We start from the raw sequence: 16,547 nt of genomic DNA on the forward strand, positions 1-16,547 counted from the left end.
CCATGCACTCTCTGATTTTGACATGTCCCTCCATGCACTCTCTCATTTTGACATGTCCCTCCATGCACTCTCTCATGTTGACATGTCCCTCCATGCACTCTCTCATTTTGACATGTCCCTCCATGCACTCTCTCATTTTGACATGTCCCTCCATGCACTCTCTCATTTTGACATGTCCCTCCATGCACTCTCTCATTTTGACATGTCCCTCCATGCACTCTCTGATTTCTAGGAAGATTTGAACCCGCTTAACCCCAACATTTCTCCAAGTTTTCCCCATCATTTTAAAGCCTTAGTTATTTTGTTGCGTTGAATATGAAGAGTTACATTTGTGATTAGTGATTCATTTATCCCTCATTTTAAGCTCTACCTTGTTACGTGAACTGAACTTTGGTTTTAATATGGGGAAAAACTATTCCGGATTAAATATTTTTCTTAAAAGAAGCTTTGAACATTTAATAGTCGAATCATAGTGTAAAAGCAGGTGAACTAGTTCTACTCTTCTTGGAAATGTTCTAGTGTTTTGTGGTGAAGAAAAAAAACCTGCTCAGTTTTTTACCGTTACACTTCTCAAAAGGTACCAAATTGGTGGAACGACCCTAAACTATTCCACACCTGGTTGTCCAGCATACAATACTCTTCACACAGCCACAATGTTGACCACTACAAATGGGTCACTTAGCCCCAAAACCATTTATTTAGATGATGAAAAGTTTTGTATCCTTTATTTCTTTGAATGTAATCACATGAGCGACAGGCGTGCTCAAGTCCAAACCACCATTGTTGAACTTTAAAGTTATTTCGCCAAGTGAAGTACCTCATGTATTCTTCATTTTTCTGGTCGAGAAAGAGAAGCTTCTTTGCCAGCTCCTCTGTAGAGGAGAAGTCATCCACATGGATGAAAGAGTCCCTTGGGATAAATTGCTCGTAGTTGTCCCTGGATGGACCTAGAACAATGGGCACTGCTCCCAACTTCATAGCGTTGAACAGCTTCTCTGTAGCATAGTCTTTGTAGAGGGAGTTTTCAAATGCCAGGTAGAATTTACAGCTGGACAGCGTCTTTGAGTAGTCTTGGTTTTCAAGGTATCTACTAAAATGTCTCCCATAGGCCTCTATTTTGACATGCCTACTGAGCTCGTTGAACACCTGTACCCTCTTGTAGTTTGGGTTCCAGTTGCTCACTACCCAGCAGACTAATTTGTCCTTCTTGGGCAGCTCAAAGATTTTATCCTCACTGGTTACCTCAACAAGCGACCCATAAGGAACCTTGATATCAGAATCCAGTCGATAACTGGCAGTCAAATTGAACAAGTGGTCAACACCAGGGATCCTGTTTGTGTTAGCCGGTGATTCTGCATTCCACCACACCCATTTCTGGAACCATGGACGTTGCTCTTGGGGCATGTTCTTCAGGTCTCCATGGATGTCTCTATGGTGGAATATGACACCGTGCGCCTTGCTGTAAAGGTTTTTATCCACTGTTAGGTGACAGCCTTTGATGTTAAAGTAGACACAAGAGTCTATGTCAAAGGCCTGACCAAATGGCCACATCCAGATCAAAATGATAGTGTCTGTGTCTCCGTCATCATCGGCCTGAATGGCTTTCTGTGCATGGTGTGTTTTTTGCCCTGTGTGGTTCCCTGCCATACTTACTTGAGGGCAAGGAGAACAACCAGCCTTCCCCTCGTGGGATGCCTGGTCAGTAGGGCATGAAAGGAACTTGATCTGGGGTTTGTAGTAAATTAAGAATATTCCCACGAAGCCCGCCATAAAAAAACAGCCAATCAGAACAGGCCGTAGAACCCCCTTGGAAGCCGGAGTGGACATACCTTGACCCTTTGAAAGACAAAAGAGACCAATCAAAACCACTCTAGAATATCAACAACAACTAGAAAAGTATTTCTGGACGTGAAATACTCTATAATAATGGCAGTGACTGGTTATAGCTGAAAAAGTAGTTAGATAGAAAAATTGATTGAATGTATTATATAGAATTTATATTAGAATCTTAATGTGACAAAAATCATTTGTTATAAGCAGTTTTAAGAGGACGTCATTCCCCCCCGCCCCTCAATCACTGCAGGTCATTCCCTTTCAGTCTAAACTGTCACGCCTGCCCCCGCTCCCCCTCTCTGACGCTCAAGGGCGCCAGGCAGCCCATCATTACGCAAACCTGTTACGCGCATCAGCGCTTCATGGGACTCACCTGGACTCTATTACCTTATTGATTGCCTCCCCTATATCGGTCACTTCCTTAGTTTCTTCCCTGTGTGCATTGTTGTTTTGTTCCTTGTCCAGAGCCTGTTCTTGGGCTTTTTTCTTGTCCATTTATCCATTAAATCTTCACTCCCTGTACTTGCTTCTCGTCTCCCAGCGTCTGTCCTCACACTAAACTATGTATATCAAAACTAATTTCCCACATTTAAAACTAGAGTTAGCCTAAAGACAAGATTCAATTGACAATAGTCTGATGGTTGAGAATATTATCAATTGTTAAATTGTATATGAATAATCTAATGAACAGCTGCAGCTTGGAATTGACACAGAGGCAGGTAAACGATGTGCCAAAAAAGTTACTTTTTAAAATTCTCCTACAAATCACAAGCAGGTAAGATGTTTTGATGTCTATATTGTGTCAGAAAGAGCAGCTGATGTAATTCCAAATCACTTATCCTTGCCATACAACTCTTAAAATGACCCCTTGGAGCTACCATATATTTGAAGATATAACTTTTTGGCACAATTCATGGGAAAGTGGGATACCTACAACGGAATGACTCAACCGAAATGTGTTCTGCATTTAACCCAACAACTCTGAATTACAGTGATCCCATCCATGCACTCCCCACGTGAACTCAACACTCAAAGAACAGTAATATATTTAAATAGAAAATATGCCATTCTGTTCTTTTGAAATGCATTTTCTTAAATTCATGATGCTCATTAAGACCTGTCTTTAACAAATGAATTATCTTTGTGACAGTGTTTATTTTAACACTTGAATTGTGTTGTTTTTTTCATCTGCACGTATGGCCTGCAGTTACATAAACAAATGCAAACGCTATTGTGTCCTTTCATGTACATTTTCTTTAATATTCTAATGTTGCCTAAGACCTTCACAAACACAATTAAATGATAGGATATATTAAATGTATTCTTTAGACTGTTTTAATGTTGACTTTCAAAGGATGGCCGAAGGGGGTCAAAGGAGGTCAGGCTTTTCTAGTGTTAAGCGCTAGAGCTGGTAACATTAATTAATTTCAGCAAGCACATTAACTATCTTCTATGACAATACACCAGGGAACAAATAATGTAAAATGCATCACTAGTGAAACTAAGGCTAACATAAGGTGTCATTCAGTGCTGTTGATAAATTCAGCATTCATGAGGACCGTGATTATCCTGTATGACGATGTATACAGTATGTACAGCAAACAGTGTACACCAGGGATGGACAACTGCAGTCCTCAGGGGCCTGATGATTGGTGGCACACTTTTTCCCCAACACTAGCTGACACACACCTGACTCTAATCTACTAAGTTATATGGAATTGTTTTAAGAAGGTCATACCAAGGATCATTTAGCTATTTGGTTTAGAATTTCATTTGGAAGACCTCTTGAAGTATACATATTTTCAATTTTATTTGGCCTTACTGCTATTAGCCCAAACAAACAATAACAGATTCACTAAGTGGAAGAGAGAGTCCCAAAAAAAATCCAAAAGGAAGTGTTTTAAAGTATCTGAGAGATATAATAAAGATCCAATTTTTCTTTTACATGTATTTAACCCCTTATTCTTGGAACTAAACAGTTTCTATATACGGTGCCTTCGGAAAGTATTCAGACCCCTTGACTTTTTCCAAATTTTGTTACATTACAGCCTTATTCTAAAATTCAATCTTTTTTTTATCAATCTACACGCAATGTACCATAATGACAAAGCAAAAACAGCTTTTTATAAATTGTTGATAATTTGTTAAAAAAACAACTGAAATATCACATTTACATAAGTACCCTTTAATCAGTACTTTTTTGAAGCACCTTTGGCAGCGATTATAGCATTGAGTCTTCTTGGGTATGACGCTACAAGCTTGGCACACCTGTATCTGGGGAGTTTCTCCCATTCTTCTCTGAAGATCCTTTCAAGTTCTGTCAGGTTGGATGGGGAACGTATTTTCAGGTCTCTCCAGAGATGTTCGATCGGGTTCAAGTCCGGGCTCTGGCTGGGCCATTCAAGGACATTCAGAGACTTGTCCCGAAGCCTCTCCTGCATTGTCTTGGCTGTGTGCTTTGGTTCGTTGTCCTCCTGAACGCTCTGAAGCAGGTTTTCATCCAGGATCTCTCTGTATTTTGCTCTGTTCATCTTTCCCTTGATCCTGACTAGTCTCCCAGTCCCTGCTGCTGAAAAAACATCTCCACAGCATGATGCTGCCACCATGCTTCACTGTAGAGATGGTGCCAGGTTTCCTCCAGATGTGACACTTGGCATTCAGGCCAAATAGTTCAATCTTGTTTTCATCAGACCATAGAATCGTGTTTCTCATGGTCGAGAGACTTTCCAAGCGGACGGTCATATGCATTTTACTGAGGATTGGCTTCCATCTGGCCACTCAACCAAAAAGGCTTGATTGGTGGAGTGCTGCAGAGATGGTTGTCCTTCTGGAAGGTTCTCCCATCTCCACAGAAGAACTCTAAAGCTCTGTCAGAGTGACAATCAGGTTCATGGTCACCTCCCTGGAAAAGGCCCTTCTCCCCCGATTGTTCAGTTTGGCCGGGTGACCAGCTCCAGGAAAAGTCTTGGTGCTTCCAAACATTTTCAATTTAAGAATGATGGAGGCCACTGTGTTCTTGGGGACCTTCAATGCTGCAGAAATGTTTTGGTTCCCTTCCCCAGATCTGTGCCTCGACACAATCCTGTCTCGGAGCTCAACGGACAATTGCTTCAACCTCATGGCTTGGTTTTTGCTCTGACATGCACTGCCAACTGTGGGACCTTTATATAGACAGATGTTTACCTTTCCAAATCATGTCCAATCAATTGAATTTACCACAAGCGAACTCCATTGAAGTTGTGGTGTCGAGAGCCAAGTACAGGGAGTGCAAAGGTAATAATAAATAGACCATAGTACAAAACAAGAAACCTGAAAAGCGTACAAACATAAAACAGAGTCAATAACGCCTGAGGAAAGCACCAAAAGGAGTGACCGATATAGGGGAGGTAATCAGGAAGGTGATGGAGTCCAGGCGAGTCTCATGCCTTATGATTCATGATATGTGGTGTGATCATAACAACATACAGGAACTCAAGTCCTTTTGTTCACCTGACCTAGAATTCACCTGACCTAGAATTCCTTACAATCAAATGCCGACCGCATTATCTACCAAGAGAAATCTCTTCGATTATAATCATAGTTGTGTATATCCCCCCCAAGCAGACACATCGACGGCCCTGAAAGAACTTCATTGGACTCTATGTAAACTGGAAACCACATATCCTGAGGCTGCATTTATTGTAGCTGGGTATTTTAACAAGGCTAATCTAAAAACAAGGCTCCTTAAATTTTATCAGCATATCGAATGCGCGACCTGGGCTGTCAAAAGCCTGGATCATTGTTGTTCTAACTTATGCGACGCATACAAAGCCCTCCCCCGCCCTCCTTTTGGGAAATCTGATCACTAGTCCATTTTGTTGCTCCCAACCTATAGACAGAAACTAAAACAGGAAACGCCCGTGCTCAGGTCTGTTCAATGCTGGTTCGACCAATCGGATTCCACGCTTCAAGATTGCGTCGATCACGTGGACTGGGATATGTTCCGCATAGCGTCGCACAATAACATTGATGAATACGCTCATTCGGTGAGTGAGTATATTAGCAAGTGCATCGGTGATCTGTACCCACAGAAACTAATTAAATCTTCCCCAACCAGAAACTGTGGCTTGATGGCAGCATTCGTGCAAAACTGAAAGCGCGAACCACTGCTTTCAATCAGGGCAAGGCAACATGACCGAATACAAACAGTGTAGTTATTCCCTCCCCAAGGCAATCAAACAAGCTAAGCGTCAGTATAGAGGCAATTCAACGGCTCAGACACGAGAGGTATGTGGCAGGGTCTACAGTCAATCACGGACTTCAAAAAGAAAACCAGCCCCCTCGCGGACCACGATGTCTTGCTCACCGACAAACTAAACAACGTCCATGCTCGCTTTGAGGACAATACAGTGCCACCGCCCGCTACCAAAAATGGCCCCCTACCAAAACCTGCAGGCTTCTCCTTCACTGCAGCCAACGTGAGTAAAACATTTAAACGTGTTAACCCTTGCAAGGCTGTCGGCCCAGACGGCATCCCTAGCCGCGTCCTCAGAGCATGTGTTTACGGACATATTAAATCAATCTCTATCCCAGTCTGCTGTTCCCACATGCTTCAAGAAGGCCACCATTGTTCCTGTTCCCAAGAAAGCGAAGGTAACTGAGCTAAATGACTATCAACACTTACTTAGTAGCACTTACTTCCGCCATCATTAAGTGCTTTTTTTTTATTTTTAAACTTTGTTTTTATTGTAGGAACACGAAGGTACAAATAAAGTAAACTAAAAGAACAACAAAAAAAGATCTGGCAGTTACAGTGCACGTCATACCTTTATCATCATATTAGTTACATTGACATCTTTGAATTAGACCTTTTCCAAGTACGAAACCCATTTTTCCCAGTATTCTTGACCTCTCTTCTGTTGAGTTCTTAAAGCAAAGGTCATACATGTGGTGTATTTCTTTACAATGTCTATCCATTGTGTCACTGTGGGAGGGTATTTTTGTAGCCATTTCCTAGTGATAGCCTTTTTACTGGCTGTCAGTAGGACTTTCAAGAGGTACTTTTCTCTATTGTGTAAGTTATCAGGTATTTCACCCAAGTACAAAGAAAGGAATGTTTGTTCTATGTCAAATCCTATTATTTTTCCAATGTTAGATCTTATTTCTCCCCAGTAAGTTTCGATTGCGGGGCAAGTCCAACAGATATGAGAGTGGTCCACCCTCAATAGACCGCATTCTCTCCAACAAGGGTGTAGGGAGCCAGTCTGTTTTGATTTCAGTTTAGGTGTTATGAAGAAACATATAACATTCTTCCAACAGAATTCTCTCCATGACCGTGAGTTGGTGGAGCTTTGTTGAGTCTCTAATATGTTCAACCATGTTTCATCAGTTATTTCAATGTTAAGTTCCTCCTCCCATTTCTTTTTAATGTAGTTTGTAGAATGTTTCTTTGAGGATTGAATACCCAAGAAGAGATTTGAAATCGTTTTTTGTAACTCCCCAAGTTGTATGCGTTGGTGAATACTTGGATTAATTTTGGAGGTGCTCGAGGGTCAGTCACCTTCATCTCCCTTAAGAAATAGTGTCGGACTTGTAGGTATCTGTAAAAATCTTGTTTATCCAAGCCATGTTTTTGACTTAGGTCCTGGAAGTTATCTAGGTCCCCATCCCTTATAATTGTACTGAATGATGTGATGCCTTTCTGCGTCCACTGTGTAAATCTGCTGTCCTGAGTTGCAGGGATGAAGCTGGGGTCGTATGCGGGCCAACTCAGCAGTTTGATCTCTCTGTCTAATTCATTTTGCTTAACTACCCTAAACCATGTCTTCAGAGAGAAATGAATCCACTGATTTTGTCTATTGTGTGTTTCTTTTACCATGTCTTTATTTCCCAAAACTGTCTGTATGGGTATCTCTGTCAAAGTAGTCTCGATGTCTTTCCATTTGGATTTGTATTCTGGATTGCACCAACACACCAGAGGTCTCAATTGGGCTGACACATAATAATATTTTAGGTTTGGTAAGGCCACACCCCCACAGTTTTTTGGTAATTGTAATGTTGTATATCTAATTCTTGGTCTCTTACTGTTCCATGTAAACCTTGATATCCATTTATCCCATTCCCTAAACTGTTTAGGTGGGATTTCTATGGGCAGTGATTGGAACAAATTCAGCAACCTTGGCAGGATGTTCATTTTGATTGTATCAATTCTACTACGAAGATCTAAGGGAAGTGAATTCCACCTGTCTAGGTCATTATATATTTTCTTGTTGATGTGATCGTAATTCATGCAATAAAGTTTGGGTGTATCTTTTGGTAGATATACTCCAAGATATTTAATAGCTGAAGAGGTCCAGTGGAAGTTATACCCACTCTTCAGCTCTTCCTGTGGGGTATAATTATATAGTAGGTCTTGTGTATGTTAAGCACACAGCCTGAATATGTTCCAAATGTTTGTAAAACATCCAATCAGTCTAGGTCCACTTGAGCCTGGGTCTTTAAGGAATAACAGAACGTCATCAGCATACATGCATATCTTATGTTCACTGCCTCTTATTGTTATTCCCTCTAAAGTTGGGTCCTGTCTTATTGCCTGTGCTAATGGTTCGAGGTACAAGGAGAAGAGCGTGGGTGAAAGATTACAGCCTTGTCTTGCCCCTCGCTCTAATTTTATTGTTTGTGTCAAATGTCCATTTATCTTTATTCTAGCGGTCGGACATGAATACAGTGTTTGGATGCACTGTATCACTTCTTTGTTGAAACCAAATCTTTCCATAACTTGGAATAGGTAATCCCATCCCACTGAATCAAATTATTTTTCTGCATCTAGACTGATTAATATTGCACTGGTCTTATTCTGAGTAATGTGGTCCATGACATGTAGTGTTCTCCTTATATTGTCCTGTGTCTGCCTATTTGCTATGAAACCAGTTTGATCTCCGTCAGTCAATTCTGGGATTATGTTCTCCATTCTTTTGGCTATCATTGATGCATTTAGTTCTTAATCTGTGTTAAGAATTGCGATAGGTCTATATGAACTGCATTCTTTCTTATCTTTACCCTCTTTTGGGATTACTGATATGATGGCCTCTCTCCATGACGGTGGGGGGGGGAGACCCCCCTCCCTCAGAGTCCAGTTAAAACAGGCCTTAAGTAGAGGTGTTAGTTGTTCTCTGAAGGTCTTGAACCATTCTGAAGGGAAGCCATCAGGGCCTTAAGTAGAGGTGTTAGTTGTTCTCTGAAGGTCTTGAACCATTCTGAAGGGAAGCCATCAGGGCCTTAAGTAGAGGTGTTAGTTGTTCTCTGAAGGTCTTGAACCATTCTGAAGGGAAGCCATCAGGGCCTTAAGTAGAGGTGTTAGTTGTTCTCTGAAGGTCTTGAACCATTCTGAAGGGAAGCCATCAGGGCCTTAAGTAGAGGTGCTAATTGTTCTCTGAAGGTCTTGAACCATTCTGAAGGGAAGCCATCAGGGCCTTAAGTAGAGGTGTTAGTTGTTCTCTGAAGGTCTTGAACCATTCTGAAGGGAAGCCATCAGGGCCTTAAGTAGAGGTGTTAATTGTTCTCTGAAGGTCTTGAACCATTCTGAAGGGAAGCCATCAGGGCCTGGAGACTTGTTTACTTTTTGTTGAGATATTGCTTTATTAATTTATTCTGTGAATATTTCTAAAGTTAGTCTATCATTTTGCTCTGTCCCCAATTGAGGGGAGATCAAGTGAGTTCAAAAAGTGCTCTATTGTCTGTGCACCTGCCTTCTCTGGTTGCTTGTACAGATTTGTGTAATATGATTCAAATGCATTCTGTATTTCATCTAACTTGCATGTGATCTTCTTTGTTTTGGGGTCTTTTATTTTGAAAATGGTATTCTGTGCTTGTTGTTTCCTGAGTGTCCATGCAGGTAATTTGGTTGCCTTTGAGCCTGCTTCATAATATCGTTGTTTCAGGAACCTAAGCTTTTTCTCTACTTGTTCTCTATAAATCTGGTCAATTTCCTGTTTTACCTTTTGAATCTCTTGTAATATAAGAGGGACTTTGTATTGACTATGAGATCGTTCTAAGTTTCTTAGTGTTTCCTGTAATTTCAGCAGTTTCTGTGCTTTAATCTTTTTCTTGAGAGCTGATGTGGCTATGATCTTTCCTCTAATAACCGCCTTAGCTGCATCCCACAATGTAGCAGGAGATACTTCCCCGTTATCATTATTCTCCAGATAGATGTTCAATTCAGTCTTTATTGATTCATTGAATGCTGGATCATTCAGCATGCTTGTATTAAGTCTCCATATAGTATTTATTGGTTTGCTATCAAGGTGTAGAGTAAGGTCAACTCAATTATGATCTGAAAAGTCGCTCTGCCCGGTCCTACAATCCTTAAGCCTGTGGCTATCTGCACTGTACATGAAAAAGTAGTCTAACCTGGAGTATTCAGTGTGGCGGGCTGAGTAAAAAGTATATTCCTTATCGGTCTTGTGGGTGTCACGCCATACATCGAGCAGTCCTAGATCCTGCAGTATCCTATTGATCTTTTTAGCAACTAGACTAATTTTCCTATTTTGATTTGTGTGGTCCAATTTTGAGTTTAGAATTGTGTTGAAGTCCCCTCCACAGATAAGAGTGCCAGTGGTTTCTGTGGCAACTAAATCAAACACCTTCCCGTAGAAGACCATGTTACTCCCTGGGGGTGCGTATACATTAAATAATTTAACTTCCTTGTTATCCAGTTTACATTTAACAAGTATAAATCTACCCTCCTTGTCTTTTATTTCTGACATAAACTCAAAATGAACTGAATTTGGGAGCAAGATTGCAACTCCCCTTCTACACATTTTGTAAGAAGAAAAAAAAGTGTTCCTAAATCCCATTTTCTTGAGTTTCTCGTGTTCAGGTGTGGATAAGTGAGTTTCCTGCCAGAATAGTATGTCACCTCTCTCCCGTTTCATCTTTGCTATTACCTTACTTCTCTTGATGTCACTCCCCAGTCCGTTTACATTGAGACTTATTATGACCTTAAATTCCCCATGATGCATCGATATAAATAAAAAACCCTGGGCACCATATCTGCCTGCTTATCATGAACCTAAAAATGAACGAAAAATCAAGAACGATAATAAAGTAAACCAAAGTGGTAAAATACTTTGGTATTTGGACTCCCATGCCAGAGGACTGTCTCTTGCCTCTGGGGTTTGAGGGGATGAGCCTGTCCGCAGGATGGGCCCCTCGCTCAGATATGAAAATGCGTGACGTAGTCACAGACAAGACCTGGTGGAACCGAAAATAATAAGGGCACCTATTTCATCGATTATACACATTGGTTAATTACAAGTGAAAACTACATCGGTCATGCGTGCATATCATGAATCCTCCCCTTGATATGCCCTTCTGCCGCCCCGTTGTCAATGTGTCATTAATCCTTCGCTAATATATATGTTATTAACGTGACGCTACTTAGTGTGTTCATAAAGAACACATGCTTTTAGCTACTCACCCTTGTTCAGCATTGGGGGAAAATAGGGGATACATTTTACCTATTGCAATGTCAACTGTAACAACCCAAAGTCTTAACAGCTTGCGGTAACTATTCATTCTATTAAATCTGATTCAGTGTCTTCCATCTTCCCGTCGACAATGATCCATGGGAGAGCCTGCTCGAGTCGATTCCCAGGTCACTGTCGTCTTCAAGTATGTCCTTGAATAGACCCTCCACGAAGTTGGGCATAGAGTCTTTTTCTGCGCCCTCTACTACGTTTATAAAGTCTAATGTTGTTTCGACGTGAGAAACCTTCGAGTTCTGTCACGTTTGCCTGTAGTGCGTGTTGGCTGTTCAGTGACTGTTCAAGTATTTCCTTGACTGTGAAGTTCCATGTGTCCATTTCCCCAATGCGCTGTTCTGTGTCCCCCATTCTTGTAGATATGCTGTGAAGTTCTAATTAATTTTCTTCCAGTTTCTGGTTAATGTCCTTCTTGAACTCATTTAGTTATTTTCTTACATCTTCTCGAAGTTCCTCTCGTAAGCCTGTGGGTGCCTCGCGCAATTCCTCCATTACCTAACGAAATGAGGGTTATTTTGCTGCTGCTATCTTATTTGCGCTAGCATTAGTCATTTTGGGTTCATTGACGATTATATCTTGTGCTGTCTTGTTATGGGCTGTTGTTGTAGCTCCGCGACCTTTTCCTATTTTCCCCTTTTCCATTTTGCATAAGTTATTATAATGCTCAGAGTAAATACTTGAATTTAGGGGGGGAATTCCCCACCTGATGTGCAGTACGAAAAACTAGGCAGCCATTTCCTAAGTTGTCACCGGAAGCCCCCATCATGCTTTGAAAGACTAATCAAGGACCATATCACCTCCACCCTACCTGACACCCAAGACCCACTCCAATTTGCTTACCACAATAGGTCCACAGACGACGCAATCACACTGCATACTGCCCTAACCCATCTGGACAAGAGGAATACCTATTTAAGAAAGCTGTTCATCGACAACAGCCTGGGTCTCGACCACGCCCTGTGCAACTGGGTCCTGGACTTCCAGAAGCGCCTCTTCAACCTCAGGAGGATGAAGAAATTTGGCTTGTCACCAAAAACACTAAAACTTTTTATAGATGCACAATCGAGCACATTCTGTCGGGCTGTATCACCGCCTGGTACGGCAACTGCTCCGCCCACAACCGTAAGGCTCTCCAGAGGGTAGTGAGGTCTGCACAACGCATCACCGGGGGAAAACTACCCACCCTCCAGGACACCTACAGCACCCGATGTCACAGGAAGGCCAAAAAGATCATCAAGGACAACAACTACCCGAGCCACTGCCTGTTCACCCCGCTATCATCCAGAAGGCGAGGTCAGTACAGGTGCATCAAAGCGGGGACCAAGAGACTGAAAAACAGCTTCTATCTCCAGGCCATCAGACTGTTAAACAGCAATCACTAACATTGAGTGACTGCTGCCAACATACATTTATCTCTAGCCACTTTAATAATAAAAAATTGGATGTAATAAATATATCACTAGCCACTTTAAACAATGGCACTTTATATAATGTTTACATGCCATACATTACTCATCTCATACAGTGGGGAGAACAAGTATTTGATAACCTGCAAAATCGGCAGTGTTTCCTACTTACAAAGAATGTAGAGGTCTGTAATTTTTAGCATAGGTACACTTCAACTATGAGAGACGGAATCTAAAACAAAAATCCAGAAAATCACATTGTATGATTTTTAAGTAATTCATTTTCATTTTATTGCATGACATAAGTATTTGATACATCAGAAAAGCAGAACTTAATATTTGGTACAGTTTGCAATTACAGAGATCATACGTTTCCTGTAGTTCTTGACCAGGTTTGCACACACTGCAGCAGGGATTTTGGCCCACTCCTCCATACAGACCTTCTCCAGATCCTTCAGGTTTCGGGGCTGTCGCTGGGCAATACGGACTTTCAGCTCCTTCCAAAGATTTTCTATTGGGTTCAGGTCTGGAGACTTGCTAGGCCACTCCAGGACTTTGAGATGCTTCTCACGGAGCCACTCCTTAGTTGCCCTGGCTGTGTGTTTCGGGTCGTTGTCATGCTGGAATACCCAGCCACGACCCATCTTCAATGCTCTTACTGAGGGAAGGAGGTTGTTGGCCAAGATCTCGCGATACATGGCCCCATCCATCCTCCCCTCAATACGGTGCAGTCTTCCTGTCCCCTTTGCAGAAAAGCATCCCCAAAGAATGATGTTTCCACCTCCATGCTTCACGGTTGGGATGGTGATCTTGGGATTGTACTCATCCTTCGGCTTCCTCCAAACACGGCGAGTGGAGTTTAGACCAAAAAGCTCTGTTTTTGTCTCATCAGACAACATGACCTTCTCCCATTCCTCCTCTGGATCATCCAGATGGTCATTTGCAAACTTCAGACGGGCCTGGACATGCGCTGGCTTGAGCAGGGGGACCTTACGTGCGCTGCAGGATTTTAATCCATGACGGCGTAGTGTGTTACTAATGGTTTTCTTTGAGACTGTGGTCCCAGCTCTCTTCAGGTCATTGACCAGGTCCTGCCATGTAGTTCTGGGCTGATCCCTCACCTTCCTCATGATCATTGACGCCCCACGAGGTGAGATCTTGCATGGAGCCCAAGACTGAGGGTGATTGACCGTCATCTTGAACTTCTTCCATTTTCTAATAATTGCGCCAACAGTTGTTGCCTTCTCACCAAGCTGCTTGTCTATTTTCCTGTAGCCCATCCCAGCCTTGTGCAGGTCTACAATTGTATCACGCACTACCTGATGTCCTTACACAGCTCTCTAGTCTTGGCCATTGTGGAGAGGTTGGAGTCTGTTTGATTGAGTGTGTGGACAGGTGTCTTTTATACAGGTAACGAGTTCAAACAGGTGCAGTTAATACAGGAGAGAACAGTGGAGAACAGGAGGGATTCTTAAAGAAAAACGAATAGGTCTGTGAGAGCCGGAATTCTTACTGGTTGGTAGGTGATCAAATACTTATGTCATGCAATAAAATACAAATTAATTACTTAAAAATCATACAATGTGATTTTCTGGATTTTTGTTTTAGATCACACAGTTGAAGTGTACCTATGATAAAAATTACAGACCTCTACATGCTTTGTAAGTTGGAAAACCTGCAAAATCGGCAGTGTATCAAATACTTGTTCTCCCCACTGTATGAGATGAGAAATGTATGGCATGTAAACATTATATAAAGTGGCATTGTTTAAAGTGGCTAGCTATACATTTATTACATCCAATTTGAATTATTAATGTGGCTAGAAATGAGTCAGTATGTTGGCAGCAGTTACTCAATGTTAGTGATGGCTGTTTAACAGTCTGATGGCCTTGAGATAGAAGCTGCTTTGATGCACCTGTACTGACCTCGCCTTCTGGATGATAGCGGGGTGAACAGGCAGTGGCTCGGGTGGTTGTTGTCCTTGATGATCTTTTTGGCCTTCCTGTGACATCGGGTGCTGTAGGTGTCCTGGAGGGTGGGTAGTTTGCCCCCGGTGATGTGTTGTGCAGACCTCACTACCCTCTGGAGAGCCTTACGGTTGTGGGTGGAGCAGTTGCCGTACCAGGCGGTGATACAGCCCAACAGAATGCACTCGATTGTGCATCTATAAAAGTGTGAGTGTTTTTGGTGACGAGCCAAATTTCTTCATCCTCCTGAGGTTGAAGAGGCGCTTCTTGCGCCTTCTTCACCACGCTGTCTGTGTGGGTGGACCATTTCAGTTTGTCCGTGATGTGTACGCCGAGGAACTTAAAACTTTCCACCTTCTCCACTACTGTCCCGTCGATGTGGATAAGGGGCTGCTCCCTCTGCTGTTTCCTGAAGTCCACGACCGTCTCCTTGTGTGTATAAGGTTGTTGTGAAATTGTTAGATTACTTGTTAGATATTACTGCATGGTCGGAACTAGAAGCACAAGCATTTTGCTACACTCGCATTTACATCTGCTAACCATGTGTATGTGACAAATAAAATTTGATTTGAGGCGCAGGTGTGTGTAACGATGGTGACAGGTGTGCGTAATAATGTGTAAACTGGCGACAACGAGCGCCAGAGAAGAGGAGCAGGAGTAGACGTGACACTACCCCCTCCCTAACGCGCGGCTCTTGCTGGAGTGTTCTAGAAGTGTATTTTCCAGTTTTTTTTAAAACAAATATTTTATAACATCACCCCTCTTTTTGAACAAAGTACACTTGTGCTACCCTGTGAATACGCCAAGTGCACGTTCAGCAATATGTCTCAAACAATGACCAACAACGCCTTGGACAAGACCAAACCATACAACCATGTTAGAACTCATATCAAAGTCAAAAATTCTACCAATCATTAACTAGGACTCATGCCTATTCCTTAGCCTTATCACAAAAAGATCCCTGGTCACTTATTAAACTATATCATAATATGGCAAAGTTGTCTTTAATCAACAATTACTCAAATAAAATAACAAATTAACATTAGAAATAGTTTATCAATGTGAAGTACAAGATTCGGTATGATTTTTATGATTACTCACAATGCTCTTATTTAGAGTAACAGTTATACAAAACCAGTCAAAACATTGTCACTACTTTTATTATAATGAATAGTTCCTCCTCCGAGCCAAGTTGTCAAACTTACCTTGGTATCCACAATGCCAGGAGAAGATGAAGTATTGTATCACACTGTCTACGTATACCATCCAGGTGTAGAGATCAGTGAGTGACTGAGTGACGCAGCCAAACGCCTTGTGCCGAGCTACTCTCGGAGACGGCAGGTTAGGTAAAAAGGTGTGGCTGATATTTACGTTTCCTCTTCACCTGGTTGTCTGATGCAGGCAGGAAGTTTATCAAAGTATGAGTCTACTTTTATCATAGTTATTTAGACCTAACTCCACATTCAAAAAAGTGAACTTGGAGCATAGTTTATTCTCTCTAATGATTTCTAATCATTTTTTGTTATCGTTGAAAGCTGTCAGAGACTATGTATATAATACAAGAGGGAGCAGTTAAATGGTTGGTCCACACCCCCTCGGCAATGAGTAGCCTACAGTACGTAGTGTTTGCATCAACACCATCAACAGGTGATTTTACCTGACAAATAGAGCCCTCGACAGTTTTGTGCCAGCATCATTACAACTTGAACTTCTTTGGTCCGGAACAGTATCTTTCATGTAGTGTGTCTTACTCTGCTGTTATTTGTTGTACTGTAAGTTATTACCCCTGTTGTATTCCAAGTTTATCATTTTGAGTTGTA

At 41.8% G+C, this 16,547-nt stretch overlaps 1 protein-coding gene across 1 annotated transcript; it reads right to left on the reverse strand.

Moving 5' to 3' along the window:
- Positions 1 to 167: 167 nt before the first annotated feature.
- On the reverse strand, positions 168 to 16,010 carry LOC139392801 (4-galactosyl-N-acetylglucosaminide 3-alpha-L-fucosyltransferase 9-like). The gene is made up of 2 exons (XM_071141058.1): positions 15,933 to 16,010; positions 168 to 1,836 (listed from the first exon to the last, which is right to left on the reverse strand). Exon 2 carries the CDS (start codon positions 1,825 to 1,827, stop codon positions 679 to 681), a length of 1,149 nt encoding a protein of 382 aa, XP_070997159.1. The 5' UTR covers positions 1,828 to 1,836; positions 15,933 to 16,010; the 3' UTR covers positions 168 to 678.
- Between the last annotated feature and the right edge of the window lie 537 nt (positions 16,011 to 16,547).

Source organism: Oncorhynchus clarkii, chromosome 33 (assembly GCF_045791955.1).
Source record: "Oncorhynchus clarkii lewisi isolate Uvic-CL-2024 chromosome 33, UVic_Ocla_1.0, whole genome shotgun sequence".
NCBI lineage: Eukaryota > Metazoa > Chordata > Actinopteri > Salmoniformes > Salmonidae > Oncorhynchus > Oncorhynchus clarkii.